The sequence below is a fragment of the Onychostoma macrolepis genome, chromosome 12 (assembly GCF_012432095.1).
Source record: "Onychostoma macrolepis isolate SWU-2019 chromosome 12, ASM1243209v1, whole genome shotgun sequence".
NCBI lineage: Eukaryota > Metazoa > Chordata > Actinopteri > Cypriniformes > Cyprinidae > Onychostoma > Onychostoma macrolepis.
In genome coordinates this window covers 7,095,726-7,113,453 of record NC_081166.1, presented here as the reverse complement: position 1 = coordinate 7,113,453, position 17,728 = coordinate 7,095,726, and the positions used below count along the sequence as shown (strand labels likewise).

Below are 17,728 nucleotides of genomic sequence, written 5' to 3'. Positions count from 1 at the left end.
AACGATTGTATTTGTCGTCCATTTATTTTACTTTAAAGATACACATTAAACACCCACAAGTTTTTATACACATTTTTATACAATATATTTATAATTATTAATAGTAATGCATTATTTTTATGTACATGCAATATTTTAATAACAGTATAATAATATTCAATAAATATATTATATAATTTATATTAACAGTAAGCATAGAGGGTGAGATTTAAAGAAATATAAATAATTTCACAAATTGGCTTGTTTGACTTTGTTTCATTTTATTTAGAAAATAATATAATTCTGTCATCAGGTCATCTTATTTTTATTTTTATTTTTCTAAAGACAAAGAATTTTTCCCAAAGCCAGATGATCGTTGACTGCTCAAGAGCTCCTTCAAGTGATTGTTTCTTTTTATATATATTGTCTAGTACAGAATATACATATTTGATCACAGAGTACAACCTTGGCACTAAACACTCATTATAATACAATATATCCAATTGTAGGCATTTTTAAACATCCTTAGATGCAGCACTGGTATAATACTGATGAAGTAAATCACACCACAGGAAAAGACAAAAATAAACACATTTTAAATTAACAAATATCATATTTTAAAAATAATAATAATAATAATAAATTTAACTAAAACAAGGCCAACATATGTCTTTACAAAAGTAGCTATGATCACCTTTTGTCTGCGAATAAAAAAAAAAAAATAATAATAGAAAAAAAAAGCTAAATTTCTGTTTGATTACAGCTGTGGTTACAGTTACCAAGTGGACTGATGTTGACGCAATAACCACACTAAACAAATGTGACAAACCCAACCACATACATCCTCTTCAACCTGGTGATTCATAGTATGGTCATATGGTCATATTTGCAGACTTGCATACAATGAATTGCATGCCCTTTAAACATCTCAACATGATAAAAAATAAACGTACATCTGAATAGACCTTCATTTCAGCTCTCTATTTTCAAAACACTTCTTTTGGTTTAAGTTCTACACAGATCTGAAAGGCAAAATGTGTTCAAATTCCCACCATCACACACAAAAAGAGACAAACATAAGCTTATTTTGTACAACATATCTGCACGCTAAATCTCCCTAAACCAAGCAGCGAAGAAAAAAATAGTAGCAGATATAAACATTCACTCATTCTCACTGTCTCATTGCATCCACACACACAGTCCAACCATACATCACATCAGGGATCAAAAAGAGCATAATAACCAAAAACGGACAAAATAACATTCAAATGAACCAATAACATCCAAGTACGAATATTGCAGGTAAGATATGGAAATCCAAATATGGAAATCCGAATGGCCCACCTAAAGTTTAAGGCGGGAATACATGTGTTTTGTATATAATAGAGTTGTAAAACCACCACACATTTACAAAGTTTTTACAGTCAATCTTCCCTTCAAAACTGCTTTTAAAATGCCGCCAAAGTGGTCAAAAAATTCCCATTACTTTTCAAAAAGGCGATTACTTCCTGATATGCCCTTTATAGTGCTAGCAAACGGGCTGATCAATGGGCTCATATCCAGTGGTAAAACTCTACTCTATAATTGCCATCAAAAGCATTTATCGAGTCGTTTGATCTAAACAAGGTGCATATTACCCTTCTGTGAAAGAGGGACATAATATAATTTAATAATTAACACAAAATTCAAAGAAGAAACCTCAAACAGGAAGTGACTGCAGATGGCTTAAACAAGAATCACAGCTGCAGAGCTTCACAAGCACCTTTGAATGAAACATTGAATTGCAGCCCATAAGTTGGACACATTGCTAACTGCTAACTTCATTTTGACCTGATTGCATTATGGAGAAAAAAAGAAAAAAAAAAGCATAATCTGTTTGTAGGTTGATATATCGAAGTCAGAAGTTCAGATAATTTATTTCCGTTGAGACTAACATCTGAACCCATAGCATATCTAATGCCTGGGAACTCCAAGACATGCTGCATTCACAATCCTTATATAACCCAAGATTATATAAGCACATTTTCCATTTATATCTGTTTGACTGGTGCGCATTAATCATTTATCTGTCAGAAGCCATTTCAGTTGACTTCAGATATGCAGTGCTCAGAAACACCTGTGTTTGATTAGACCTTTCTTATGGTGAAGAACATGAAGAATTTTCCTCCACACTTTGAAAGTTCCTCCACTGATATCATGTTCTTAGGACCAGTTTTATGACCCAACATTTGCCATTTTACTGTTATATTAGTTCATCCGCTATATTTAAATCAAGAAAATTAGCGTTAAGCGGGAAATTAGGTTTAATAGGACACAAAACGGACTTACGCTGGAATGAATATGATGTGGAATCTCCCTCCATTTAGATACATTCCTGTCCTGTTCTGCCTCTGACACCATTAATGTATAAATACAGGAGTTTCTGTCTCATTCGTGCCATACTTAGGATGAAAAAAAGAGGAAAGAGTTCATACTGTATCACTTTTGCAGTTGTCACCACAAAAAAAGGAGATACAATTATGGAAATAAGATAAATAAATGGTCCTTTTCTAATTAGATAATCAGAATATAAATTGAATCATGACTGATTGGCTTTATTCTCTCTGAACCTGAGGCTGCCTGGAGGCAACAGATGCTTCCAACACAACAGGATTTCACAGGTCTGCTGATCCAATTTATCCACACTCATTAACCCAATCAGAGCAACAGAATGGGAAACTTTGAGTGACAGGCCACATATATGTTTATCAGAGGGTTAAGATGGATTTTCACACATTGTAAGTGCAAAAGAACGCAAAAATATGAAATCTTTGTTGGTCCTGGTTCAACAATCCTATCAGTCCTATCAGACTTCAGAGTTAGGGTTAAGTTTGAAACGTATTTGCAAGGACGCAATTGCAGACACTTGGCCAAGGTATATTCCTATTAAACAGAGTTTGGAATACGTTCGTTGGACCTGAATGTTGTTCCAGGACCAACAAAAAATCTAGGAACACATCCAAGAACACATCCTACCTAGAAAAATCTTTGTTCAATAAAGATAAAAATACAGCCTAAAAATACACAACTCTAATTAAATGCTATGTGTATTTATCCTCACCTGTCTGAAGCCCCTTAAGCCCCGGGTCCACATGGAGTTATTCCTAAAATGGTAAACTAATGTGATCTTTTGAATCACCGTTGCAATGTGTGGCCACCTCTGTAGCTCTCAATGCCAAATGACTCTGTATTAACCAGATGCAACAAGTTTCCCACTACAAATTAACCCACACTAACCAGAGTGTTTCATTTCCTGTTGACTTCCATTGTATTTTTTATCCAATGAAAGTAAATTTGGAACCAAAACTGTTGTGCTACCGTTCATACAGGTTTGGAACGACATGATTGGGAGTAAATTTTAAAAGAATTTTCTTCATTGGTCAACCAGTTTGACTGGAAATCTCATGATGGTTATCCAGCTTCATTTGGCTATGCTGGTTTACCAGCTAGACTAGCACCAATAATATTCAGATATTCAGACATAGTCATCGTGTCTGTGGTAAAGTCTCAACAGCTAAAGTAATGCAATTTTAAGGACACTTTCACTTAGATTGAACCACTTTCTCTCTTACGTTAGTCACTCATAACCCATGAATGCTCATTTCTCGTGCTCTTCAATGCTCAAACCAATAACGTTTGCAGAAAACATAATTTATTTAGGAATATACTGTGTTCAGGCAGACTTGAGCATGTGATTGACCTTGTTTATACAGACAGTAAAATCACTTCACGGAAAAGAAAGAGCAAACAACATCATTAAACCTCACAAGTAAGCTGTGCAAGTGCCGTTTAGTTCTCTGCTGGCGTCGTGTTGGGTCCCTTAGTCCATTTTCTTTTATCTTCAGTAACTCTGAATAGCCGCGCCAAAGCGAAGTGGTGAAAAATCCGAAGTTCACAGGTACAATACATTTGCTTGGTTGCACAATCTTTGAAATGTCGTCAGCTTCTATGACGTTATGTCTTGCCAGATGATCAGGAAAGGCAAAATCTGAGCGGTGGTTATGCTTGACATCCAGCTCCGTCTGAGACGCTGGCAAATATCCGATATCCGCTGCTGTTTACTGACATTAGTGTCCGACGTTACCGTTTGCACGGCGGAAGTGCAACCTGAAGCTCAGGATGACATCATAGAGTCAAATCAAAAGGAGCAACAAATGACCCCGCCCACCACATACACACATACACACATACACACCCGCTGCTGACATGAATGACTCTGAATCTGAATGAATCCAGAGCAATAGTATAATAATATCATAGTGAATCAGACTCTTACATATTTGGCCTTCCATAAGCTTCACGAGGGAAAATATACTCGTGCTCAACTTAACGAACAATCTACATTTTACCTCTGGAAAAAACATTCAATACACAGATTAGCATGAAGCACTTAATTTGACCTTTGGCCTTTTCAGAGCACTGGTGACATCAATAAATGATGCTGGCTTTCCAACTCAAACATGTGCTAAGTGCAGGCGGGTCTTTATCAGATCACAGTCTGTTGTCAAATGAACTTTAACCTCTCGTAATCACCGCAGTACTTTGTCATCTGTGTAAGAACAAAAATACCACAATCAAAACCACCATTTAGCGTTTTTCTTGATGTGGTCCAAGTGCTGAGATTTTCTCCATAGTCTTTTTAAATTCTTTTTCATGTGTCGGTGCTTTTGTCCAGCATTCGTAACTTAGTGTTAGTGTTGTACTCTTTTGTGGAACTCAGTTAAACAAAAGAACCAATAACAACAAAATGAAAAAGCAAACGAAAGGAATTGTTTGAACAATAAAAAAGTCATGCAGTTTGTTCAGACGGCACAAAAAAGCCAAACCAAAACAAACAAAGCTCACCGATGCGTTTATGTGTCTTTCCAAGTGATTGTCTTTCATTATAAGCAAAACACGCTGAGCACACACAAGCAAAGAAACAAAACGAAAAAACAAACAAACTGTGTGATCAAAGAAAGTATTCAAAAATAAAAATCAGCTTGCAATGACAAGTAAAGCACAACAGATCCAGGGCTGATGTTTGTTGTCATTCTTCTATAGACGTGAGTTTGACCAGACGTTGGGGAAAGTAAGAGATCCCCTGCCTTTGTTTTGAATTTCCATGTACCGATATCTTCATTTGATCAAACAAAGGAGGAGAAGCCAGCGATGGGGGCCCGGGAGCCTGGGGCCAAGCTGCTTGGGGGCCGATAAAGTGTGCCATGCTGACTGGGTGGGTTGGAGCTCTGCTGGGATGGAGTGGGAGTCCGGCTGCCCTTGGGTCTAAACAGACTGCCAGTCTGGGACTGGCTCTGGGGCGTAGGGGAACTGAGCTGCGGGGGGAATGGGGGTAGAGGGGGCAGAGGCGGCGGAGGGGCGCAGGGTTCGGGCTCTCCAGACTCTGACTCTGTGTAGTTGTAGGCCTGTGCTCGGGAGATTCCCTTCTGCTGCCTGCGCCAGGAGTTGTAGTAGGTGGGGTCGCTGATGTAGTGGTTGACAAACGAATGGGTCTTCTGTCGGTTGGGGTCCACCTCGTATTCGCTGTCACTGCCCTGGGGTGGAGAAAGAGAGAAAGATGAGTGAGTGATGGAGACGGAATCACTTCAACAATCTCAATTTCAAGTAGGGAGATGATTTGAGTAGGTGTCCAGGATCAATCCATAGAATCAGAGGTTCCACTAGAAATAAGCATTTTACGTCACTTTGACAGTTGGGTTGCATGTTTTCTGTCCTGCTCTATTTGTATCCATTATAGTTTTCATTTTTCCATTAATTACATACAATACTCTTCAAAAGACTGGGGTCAGTAAGAGTTTTTAAACTAAACTAATACTTTTATTCAGCCAGGATGCATTAAATTGATCTGTTGATGCTGTTCTTTTGAACTTTTTCAGTTTCCACAAAAAATATCAAGCAGCACAACTATTTTCAGGATTGGTGATAATATGAAATGCTTCTTGAGCACCACATCTAAAAAAAAAAGCATGTGATGCTTTTCCATGAGCTTTCATGCCACAGGAATAAATTACATTTTAAAATAAAAAAAGTTGTTTTAAATTGTAATATTTCATTATATTACTGTTTTTATTGTATTTTTGATCAATTATGCCTTGGTCAGCATAAGAGACTTCTTTTAAAAAAACTTTTGAGTGGTAGAATATTTGTGAAAATTATAATTCATAATATTTGTGGGTAGTTCATCTTAAGAAGTAACCCAACTATCATGTATGCTATTGATACAGTAGCAGTTTGTTTCTGAATTGACAAAACATTGGCTAAAATGGGTGTTAAAGACTGACAGAACAGAAATCATGGCTGACAAGTGTGAGTTTGGTGAAAATGATCAGAGTTATTCATTCGATCATAAAACATCTGATTTACATTGATCATCGTCACTGCATATAGGTAAAACAAACTTCAAATTACCAGTTCAACGTTCAATAAAATACTGTAAAGTTTTACAGTATTTATAATCTAAAGCTCTCAAGACCACAAGAACTTGTGTAGCAAGAGCTCATTTAGTTTTATCAAACAGTGTGTTGCAAGTAGTTTTTCTTTTTAATCTGCTCTTGCAAAGAGAAAAATACAACAGACATGACAACAGCCTGAATAAATGAAGAATATGCAATGAATTAATCTACTGGACTCTACTTGCAATATCTAATGTCCTTCCCCAAATCATCAAAGCTTTATTTACTGTGGGAAGGAAGCATTGAAATGCAACAGACCACATACCTACTTTTTAATCAGTCAAAAATTACCAAAACAGAACGAAAAGCCAAAAAGGGAGGGAGGAACCAAAAAAAAGGCTCTATCTATCATTTAAAAATAACCTCAATGCTTTATGACAACCAATGTACCGTCTGGTACCAATCACACGCTGTGTTTAGGGGGTCACACGTCCATATGGTGGGGTTTTGACCATGTATGCATGAACCTAATGGAGAGGATAGGAATGGACAAGCACTAGGAAGCGACTTCCTGTCAGTCAGTGCACAATGCATGTCCTCACCCTTTGAGTTGGAAGAGTATGGAGGCCCCCAGTCTTAAAGGAGAAAACAAGCGCCTCCTAGAGGTAAACAGAGACATGGGGTTTAAAGCAGTGCAGTATGGGCCCTAAGTCATATTTCATGGGACAAACAATGGCTTCTTTTTAAAAATGGTGCATTACCTTTACAAAAAAAGTACTGCAAAATCAGTTTTGTTTGAAATGTTAATTTAACAATTTATTTCATAACAAACCCATATTATTATAACAATCTGAGTTAAACAATCAAAAAAAAAAAAAAAAATCAGTATTAACATTTAGTATTTATAATGTATTTCATTTACTTAAATATGTATTCTTCTTTGTATCTCTTAACCTTTATGTTTTTCATTTTCATAAAAATAAATAAATAATACAGGCTTTTGGACCCTACTGTCTACTATTGGAAAGCATGATCACATGTGTTTATTTAAAAGATGCTGTTTGGGAATTCAAAGAATATCATGCTATTTTATCAGCAGGCTAGTACCATGATACTTTTTTTGTAAGGGTAATGCAGGCTGGGAGTACTTCTCAACACTTTCTTTGACACTTTAATGCATTTTTTGGAACAGCCTTGAGTAGGTTCCTCATGGCAGCCTCCTACACTCTTTGTTGTGACAGCACTCTGCACTAGAACAATGGACAACTGTATGAAGATCAGCTCTCCATCACTCTTTGTCTTCCACCATCACATCTATTAAAACACCTTCCCTCTTCTCTTTCTGGCTCACACTTCTAGAGCTGGCTAATGGAGTTCAACACAAATGTATCCTAAAGTACCAACCAAGCCTGAATTGCCAAATGGAGAGGGAACAACTGAAAATAAGAGAGAAGAATCATCATAGCTCAGGCTTTTAGGGTTTGCATATCATTTTAAGAGGACTCGTCTATCCTCACCACCACTTTCTGCACTCCTTCCGCCAGGAATTCAATCCGGGAATTTCTAAATGCTGCTTTTAGGGTTTGATTCTGATCTTTCTGAATAGCTAGACTCTCGCTCCATTGTTTGACATAACTTTTGAGACTGTTATTAACAAAAAAACTAATTTAATCAAATTTAATCCACCCTGTCTGAGAGGTCTATCATTTGAGGTCTTTTTCCTAGTCTTATGTGACAATGTGAAATTAATGAAAACAAACAAACAGAATCTACAGAATTATCTTGCACTTCTATCGCTAACTGAACTATTGCAAAACACATAGATAAGATCACTATATTAAGTGTATATTTTTGGCAAAACAGTTCAACTTTTTCAGTTTTCCTTGTCTTTCTCCGTTATAGTGAAAAGACTAACAATGCACAGATCTCTCCAGTCCACCATTATTATACACACACATATGTGACACACATGCCTCCGTTCAAATTCCAGAGAGGAAAGCAGTTTCCCCCAAACCAGCCCCACATCCCCCTAAAATAAGAGCTGCAGATTTCATGCCAAAGACCTGCTGAATCTCTTTCATCCATTTTTTTTTTCTTTAAACAGCAAAGACCTTTGAGGAAAAAAATCTGTATGATAAAATACAGAAAATCACTTTTTTGGCTCTCTGTACATAAGAGAAAATTCCTAAAAAAAAATCTCATTTTGTTATCTGAATTTCATGGAATCCTGTTATTAGATAAAGTAAAAACACCCCTATTCTTTCCTGAAACTATGACTTAAGTTCTTCTCAATGCAGTTTTAGTTAAACATTTCTGCATTTTGACTTCCGTCTAGCCAAGTTCATTTTTTTTTTCACTGTTTTATTCAATGATCAAAATGCATGTCATGTCTATAATACAAACATAATTACAGTGTTTCCCATTTACATTTAATTTAATAAATTCTATGTTTTAATGATCATTTATTTTATAATAGAAAAAATGATTTTTTTTTATATGTTATTAAAGATCAAGAGTATATATATATATATATATATATATATATATATATGGGGGAAATAGGATTTATTTGGACATTTCACACCCATTTTACATACATACATCCATAAAGCTCAAAATATTATTGATCATAGACTTTTCTAGCATCGTGCTTTTATTATTGAGCAAGTGCTGATTTCAGCTTCTTAAACTACTGCAGTGTTCAGAGACATTCCAGTCATACCAGCAAATTCACCAATTCAATAAGCAGCAAACAATACACCCTGCAATTCAGCTTGGAAAGCTTTTTTTCTGTTCAGTGTGACCTCACAGCGAAGCCAAGCTCAGAAACTAAAGCTGCATGCTGACACAGTGAGAGTGAGTGTGTGTGTGTGTGGTCATCAAAACATGTCGGTTGACACAGAGTGCTGTGACCTACTCCTGCCCTCCCCCACTGACACATCCAAGACGTGACAGCTGTTCTCTCCTCCAAAAATGTTTGTTTGCATTCATCCACTCCTCTGCTATTCTTTCTCCTCAAACCAGCTATGATCCATACCAATACTATTTTCAAGCTTGATTATATAATGATTGCATTGTATAATGTGCTCTCTCTCTCTCTCTCTCTCTCTCTCTCTCTCTATATATATATATATATAAAACACAACAAGAAACTGAAACACCACAGAAATCCATTTGATGAAAATAATAAAATCACAGCATATCGGCAAGAGTGATATTAGTGCTGTATAGGGCAGCTATGCCAAACCACCTAGAGGGAGAATCCAGATAAAATTAAAAGCTGTTCAGATGGTGATTTTACACATGTGACAGGAATACTGTGGAAGTTGCAAAAAGAGTATATTGTGATAAGGGCAATGCTGGCACCAAACGAAACGGTAAAAAATATGTTTCCCGGACACTTGGTTATGATGACAGTGTGATTCACGCCTGCTTCTTATCATCAAGGCATTCTGTTGATTAATGCCTTCACGAAGTTACTAAAATAAGCTTCAGACCACAACAAATCCAAACAAAGTGTATATGTAAGGAATAATTGACGACGGGCCGTTGGATTATTAGAAAAATGTGCATTATTTTTCTAATAATTCAACGGACCGAAGTCAATTATTCCGCTTATACTACGGTTGCCACTCCTCAAGACATCGATCAGATGATATATTTCAAGGCATTCGTCCAGTATTTCTACTTAAATCGCTATTGTGAGTAGGATTATTTCTTCCGCATCTCATCCAACGCCTCCGTTGCTAATTCCAAAACGTAATTTTAAACCTAGTAACGGAGGCTTGAGCCGTTGATAACAGACTAATGCAGTTAATACAGTTAATAAGTAAGTTATGAGAGAGAGAGAATGATCTCTGTGCGTCTCTCAATAGTGTTCGGCAGCAATGTCTCTAGTTATAGTGAAACTTAGTTCCTTTTGTTCTCGAACAGCGCCGATGCTGTTACTTCGCTTGTGAAAAGTCATGTAGTTTTTAAGTTGTTTACTGATAAAATCGTCAGAGTAGTGCTAACAACATTAGCGGGATGTATGCTAGTGTGTGTGCAAACTGTTATGTATGTGCGGTCTGTGAGGGAGAGAGAGAGAGCGGGAGAGATAGAGTATGTGCTTTCCGTGTGGCAAAAACATAAACATGATCTGTCGTTTTTATCATATTGTTTACTATATTTATTTGTTGGGCCAGTGTCGTTGTGGGTTTTGGTTATTTTGCTGTTGTAAGACCTTTGAAATAACAGAAATCATTTGGCGAAGTGATATGGTCATGTAATGCGGTCAAGAGCTGCCTGGAACTATGTTCGCCGTGCGTTTCCCTGAAAATAATTGCATACCTTAGAACGTTCGTCAGCCAATCAGATTCAAGCATTCAACGGCCCCGTAGTATAATCCAAGATATTCAACAAAACACAAAATAATAATAACAGAATAAAAGCTGATGACAGATTGTGATGGGTCTGGTTAAAGAATGCTCAGATGGGAGGATCTGATCTTACTGGAACTGGTTGTTTGGCACGTATGTTTTGCCTCCTGCAGAGATAGAAAGTGGGGCAAGATGTTCCCTCCTGGAAAATCCCAGTTTGAGTATAGCCCTTGCCCTACAGAAATCCTTTAAAATGAATGAAACTTCACTTCCTCTGTTGACTTACATTTAGATAGAGACACTAGCCTGACCTTGTGACAGCTGCGAGATAATTACATGGAATCTAGATACGTTTTACGCAAGATTATGGATGTTTTCTTTCTGCAATAGATGACAGTGCTGATGCATCAATAAAGAGGCATTACATGTGTGCGATTTTTGTCTAATCTGCTCAAAAAACCTCAAAAATTTAACACAGGCCACAAGATTTAGGTTTAAGGCCAGTGTGACCGCCAAAACAAACCCACCCCCACTCGTATCTCTACAGAGACGGATGGAGAAACCCTATTGTGGCACAGATATGGATTAACTGAAGGGGAGGAGCGTTGGAAGTGTCCATGTCTCACATTCCACCGTTCCATTAGAATATTAAGCACAGCAAGCGATTGAACAGACAAAGACACACTGTTATTAGGGCTGAGAAATACAGCCAAAATTATATCTTCATACCTTTCAAAAGTTTGTAAGAAATTTGTGCTTTTATTACGCAACGGTGCATTGATCAAAAGTGACAGTAAAGACATTTATAATGTTACAAAAGATTTCTATTTTAAATAAATGCTGTTTTTTTTGCACTTTCTATTCATCAAATAATCTAAAAATATGTATGTAAAATATGCTTTCAACATTAATAATCTTAAGAAATGTTTCTTGAGCAGCAAATCAGGATATTAGAATGGTCACTGAAGGATTGAAGATAGGAGTAATGATGCTGAAAATTCAGCTTTGCATTACAGAAATAAATTACATTTTATAACATATTAAAATAGAAAACAGTTATTTTAAATTGTAATAATATGTTACAATATTATTGTTTTTACTGTATTGTTTGATCAAATACAGTAAATGCAGCCTTGGTGAGAAAAATAACTTGTTTCAAAAACATTAAAACATCTTATATCAACCCCAATCTTTTACACAATATTCTCAGTATTTATGCATTTACTCTGAAATTAATTCAAATGGTTATTTTTTCCCAACCAGAGGGATCAGTTCCAAATAGAATATGTAACCAAGAAGTGTAAAAAAGTTTAAATGCATTGAATATAATACAGTTGAAAACTACTTAAAATGTCCACACTGTTTTTCACCTTTTTGTGATATATTTCACTAATCTAACATTTAAGGATAAAAAAAAAAAAAAAACCTACTTGCCAAATTCCAAATTGCCAGATTAATTTAGCTTAGTTAACGTTTTTAGGTTTAAACTAGACAAAACAAAAAATGTAAAAGTTAAAAAAAGAAGCATATTAAAATAAAAGTAGTTTTATATTGGCAGCAAAATCAGTGCAAATGTACAGTATTATCAGTACTTGATATATGGTGCAGCCCATGTTACGCCATGTTTCATCAAATATCATCAAAATGCACACATTTCTCCAACTTAAATCTAACATTTTACTGTAGCATAAGAGTGACTGATGAGAAGCAAAAACTTTCCATGAGCTATTTCAGGCTTCTTCTCTGGGAAGAATCTCACAGTGTTGATGATGTGATGCTGGGATGATCATCAGAGAGCCAATTAAAACAAAGATGCTTTGACATGGAAGGCTGCCCTAACAATCCCTGCTGTTAGCTGCAGCCGTAGCGCCAGCATTTCCAACAAAAACCAAAATCAGATTTAAAATAAACTTTGTGTCCAACACACTCAAATGAATAGACAGAATTACACCTGTCCAACATCTCATTCATCTCCCATGTGTTCATTTAAAGGCAGAGCTGGCTCAGCTAGGTGCTCAGGTTTGTTGGCTTGCCAAAAGAATTTGAGCTGTCTTTAAGAGTTCCTGAACAATGTCAGTATTATACGTCTCTGTGGCGGCTCTGGCTCTTTTGGAGACAGCTCAATGGATCTGCAATAGCCTGGAGTTATCCACTCAATAAAACTTCAAAGAGAGATTCCAGCCGCTCTCTTCACTCTGCTCGATGGCGATGATACCAGACTTTAGCAGAAGCAGAAGAGGAACAGGAGATGCTCTGTTTCCAACCACGAGTCAAAGGTGGCCGGATGCCAGCAGTCTAGAAGGTGGTGGCAGGAGGTGTCAGCGAAGAGTGAGGAGGAGACGAAAACATTTGAGCTTTTGTTTGACATGATGTGCATTTTGGGAGGTACTGGTGACAGTGCATAAAATTTGAAATGAAATGCTTGAAATCCTTTGGGAAATAAACTATATTTCCCACTACTAAAAAAAAAATGTAAAAAATTATATATATATATATATATATATATATATATATATATAACTATTTGTTAGTAAGAATAAAAAGAAAGAAATCTATAAAAAATACTGCAACAAAGTATATTTAAAAAATATATTTCTGGCTCAAAAATGGGATTGGATTAACTACATTTAAAGCTGAAATATATGTACACCTAAGACTCTGAATCAATAATAATAATAATAATAATTAACAAAACTGAACTAATCAGTATGCATTTAGCTATAGTATTTTGTGTTATACAAGGAAAAAGTTATAATTATCTTTTTTTGTGTTATATTGGGAAATGGTTATTACAAATTTTAAGCAACATGAGTGAACTTTTTTACAATAATCATTCTATTCAATCTACCTCAATTTTCATAAAAAATCCACTCCACAAATCATAGGCGGCAAGATGCTTCTCAAAACAGGACTAAAAATAGATTCATGTTTCGCACCAGTGTTTCATTGAATGAATGAATGAGGCATTTATATAGCGCTTTTATTGTGTATTGCAATACACCTAAAGCGCTTTACAATCATGTGGGGGGGGGGGTCTCTCATCAACCACCACTAGTGTGCAGCATCATTGGAAATATAAGACTGTTAGTGTGAAGAAAACAGCATGTGTGTGTTTCCTGCTCTCTTTGCCAGTCTGCGAGTTTGATTTAGTAAATGCCAATGCTAGACTTTCACACAACTCAAACTGAATGGTTTCTGCTCATCATGCCAGCTAAACGGTCACTTGAGAGAAGTGGAGAGAGTCCAACCAAAGCCTTCCAGTTCTCACACTTTAATCTTTATGTGTCTGTGTGAGTATTTGTTTGATTAGAATTGCTGTGTGCTGCACTGTGTTTTGTTCTCAAGTCTACCACAGATTTTCCGACCTGTGCCTCAGGACACAAAGTCTGGAGAGAATGAACTAGGAGGCAGCAGAATGTTCTGGACATGATAAAAAAAATAAATAAATAAAAAAAACCTAACCACCCACAGGACCTAGCCTGGATTGAAGCCATGCGCAAGTAAGACAGCCAAAATCTCAAGTAGGGTATTACAGACCTTTTCTGCAGGGCTGTATCCTACTTTTGAGAAAGTTTCAGCACAGCGAGTCTTGTCCTAATAAAAGTGTGTGATAAGGGAATTTCTAAATGAATGTGACTAGATTTAGCATTAGACATTCTGCTTGGAGGTTGAAGGGATAGTTTACCCAAAAACGCCCTCATGTTATTTTTAGAATTTTTGTGAAAATCAAAAGGAGATTTTTTTAGATACTGGTTGCTCTTTCCCATACAATTACAATGTGAACTGTAGCTTTCAGATTTTGGAGAGGAGGCAAAAGCACCATAACCAGAAAAGCATATATGCATATTTACATCCTTTTTAAAGCTTTAAAGTCTCTTGAAATGAGGGTGAGTAATTGAGAACAGAATTATTGGGTGAACTGTCCCTTTAACACATATTAACACACACAGACTGACGATGTCTCGTGACAGAACGTTTGTTACCTGTGAATCTGAGATCTCTGATGGTTTATCTGTGAGGCTGCTGCTCTCTGCTGGGATCAGGTCATTGTACTTGGTGCTGACATCCTCATCCGAGTAGTGCAGACTGCCTGGACTGGGTCGAGGAGGTGACCTGAGCGAAAATAAGCACAGGATGAATACTGTCTAAATGTCCAACTTCATTATTTTTAACATGAATATATATATATATTTTTTTTTTTTACTTATTTTACAAGAATGCATGTATGTATGTATGAATGAATGAATGAATAAATAAATGTCCCCCAAAACAAATTATTCAAGCAAAATCTGATGCAAATTTTTTTTCATTTATAATATTTTTGGAATGCCTTAATAAAATTGATTTAATGAATGTATATATATAAAGTAATATCTAATATCTGACAGTATGAAGCATCTTTAGAAATGGTTTGGCAGTAATTCCAGCTGCAGACACTTGTGTCTTTGTTAGGTGAATGAAGTACAGTGTGTGTTTGTATTGAGAGGGGACTCTTTATGAGCATCATGGGACCACTGTAAGATGCCAGCTCCGAGGGTTTTCTGCATAATTAAGTCTCTGTGATACAGCTAAAAAAAACTTGTGAATTCTGGATTATGCTTCAGCTATTAAAAATATAACGACCTCTTTTACTGACTGTGGTTTTCAGCATGAATACCTGAAATATTTCTGTTACTCTATGAGAAACCTTTAAAAATCAGTTTACTGTAAGTGTGTTATACAAGTGCCACTATGCTTTTTTTAAAGAACCTAAAAAGTGTAATTTTCACTGCCACTAATACTGAACCATTTCAAAACATAATCCACATCCATGTTTACAGTCTATTTGTGTATAAGTTGTTTGCACTTTTCTCTTTTCAAACCTGCATTCATGATCGCAAAGGAAACACAAACCTAGTTGCTGAATACATAAATATAATGTAAATATACAGCTATTTTTACAGTAGCTGTATATTTACATTATATTTAAACTGCATACTCCTCCAACATATCACTAATATGTGATCTAAGAAAAAATAGAAAATGCATTACATTTTTATTTCTACAGAAAATATCTACAAATAAAAATAAATGTATTTATCTTATCTTTGTCTTAGATTTTCTTTCTAAAAAAAAAAAAAAAAAAAGATACAAGCATGCGAGTGTGCTTGTGACTGCTGATATATGTGTGTGTGTGTGTGTGTGAGTGTGTGTGCTGTAAACAGGCCTAGTCAGCTCTCTACAGTCCAGAACAGTAAAGTCTTAAACGCAGAGTTAAAGCACACCATATACTTCCCCTGCCTTTATAAACAACACTGATAAGACTGTGGTCTCTCATATCTTTCGCTGCCCTGGCACCTTCATTCTAATGTTTATTATTTCTATTTCTAATTATGTATTGCCATTTTTTATTAACACATTCCATAGGCGTAATGGTTTTTATACCGTACAAACTGTATGTGCTATTGCCCTACACCAACCCTACACCTAACGCTACCCCTTACAGGAGACTATTTCAGATTTTCAATACACTCCATTCTGTGGGATTTATAAGCGTTTTGAAAAGTGGGGACATGGGGTAATGTTTTTTGCTGTTCTTTTCTTTAAAAAAAGCTATCATATGGCATCAGAACTATTTTTATAATACTTTCAAAATGTGCTTTTTGCTTTTCTGTGTATTTTGCAGTTCAACAGTGCCCATCTCTATTCACTTAAAAAAAAAAAAGCTCATTATGCTAAACATCTCCTTTGTTGTCATTGCCGGGAACAAAATAAGGGCATGAAAATTACAAAATGGGTTTTTTTTTTTTTGGGAATGCTGTACGCTGCCCAAACTTTTGCTCCGATTTTGTTTGAGAAACCACTGACATGCCATGACAGACAGTCAGAAGAATCTTAAAAGAAAGACCCGCTTTTAGATCTCAAATCACAGACCTTCTTCTCAGCAGGCAGTCTTTGAATCCTGCCAGTGTCTTGAGAAGAGAAGCTCTCTGTTTTGTGTTACTTGATCTATGCAATGTCATAACTATTGAGGTCATAACAGCAAGACAGCATGCTTGAACCAGCTCTCTGCAGTGGGCATACATCAACCGTCTTTGATTCTTTCCACCTTGATGCTCCTGTCACTTCTATAAGATTTTCCTGAGGTTCTTCGTTCACTTCCCTGATCCTCTCAGCCGGTGAGCCTACAGTCTAACTCGGGCTCTGTAGACCCTCCACCCGGGAGAGAACAAAGCCTGTGGAACTTCATCTGCACATTCCTCCCACACCTCTCCCTTAATCTGCAGCCAGAGGAAAGAGCCTGGCATCCCCTCAAAGACCAGAGGACCTTTGATCCTCCTCAAGGTGACCCAGGATGAAGGAAGCCAGAGGCTGAGAACTAAGCAGTGATAATAGGGCAGATTTCTCAAATGGGACTGGATATACACACCTGGCACACCTGGAAATATTGCTACAGGTGTGAGCACCTATTCATGGCATTGCTTGACAATTCTCAAAATATAAAACATTCTATGTGTAACTTAAAAAAAGAAAAATGCTGTACAAACTATGCAGACACTTAAATTCTTAACTTCTAATGCAGTACCTACGCCACCAAATCCATATTTTCATAAAATAAACTGACATTAAGCATAGTATTAGTTGCAATAATAAATGTTTTGTGCATATATTTTAAAACAGTCCCGTTTCAGAAAGAACGGTGGCAGTATAGGTGCAAGGTCACGAACCAGAATCTGTTATTGCACTTAGCCTGTGACTTGTCAGAGAGAAATGCTCTCATTAGTGGAAACAGAAACTTTTTATACTGAGTTTTATGATGGAAAGTAGGATCTTATGAAGGTAGAGCCATTTGGTAATCCCATCAGTCTTTCCATGATGAATAAGAAACCCCTAGATTTTGGGCTATTTTTTGCCTCATTATTGCCACGTGGTTGAAGCTTTATGGGAGTTTAATAGTTCTATGTGCAAAGTAAAAAATAA

The 17,728-nt window shown here is 36.4% G+C and overlaps 1 protein-coding gene across 8 annotated transcripts in view; it reads right to left on the bottom strand.

The window, feature by feature from the left end:
• Positions 1 to 248: 248 nt before the first annotated feature.
• sdk2b (sidekick cell adhesion molecule 2b) overlaps positions 249 to 17,728 on the bottom strand; it is a 341,245-nt gene continuing 323,765 nt past the window's right edge. For 4 of the 8 annotated variants that reach the window (XM_058794072.1, XM_058794073.1, XM_058794079.1 and 1 more), the window contains 4 exons: positions 14,752 to 14,881; positions 14,306 to 14,362; positions 7,013 to 7,069; positions 249 to 5,552 (listed from right to left, as the gene is read on the bottom strand). In XM_058794072.1, the coding sequence (XP_058650055.1) occupies positions 5,145 to 5,552; positions 7,013 to 7,069; positions 14,306 to 14,362; positions 14,752 to 14,881 (652 nt within the window). In that variant the 3' untranslated portion in view covers positions 249 to 5,144. The remainder of the gene's footprint in view (positions 5,553 to 7,012; positions 7,070 to 14,305; positions 14,363 to 14,751; positions 14,882 to 17,728) is intronic. The other 4 variants (XM_058794077.1, XM_058794078.1, XM_058794075.1 and 1 more) reach the window with 3 other exon arrangements.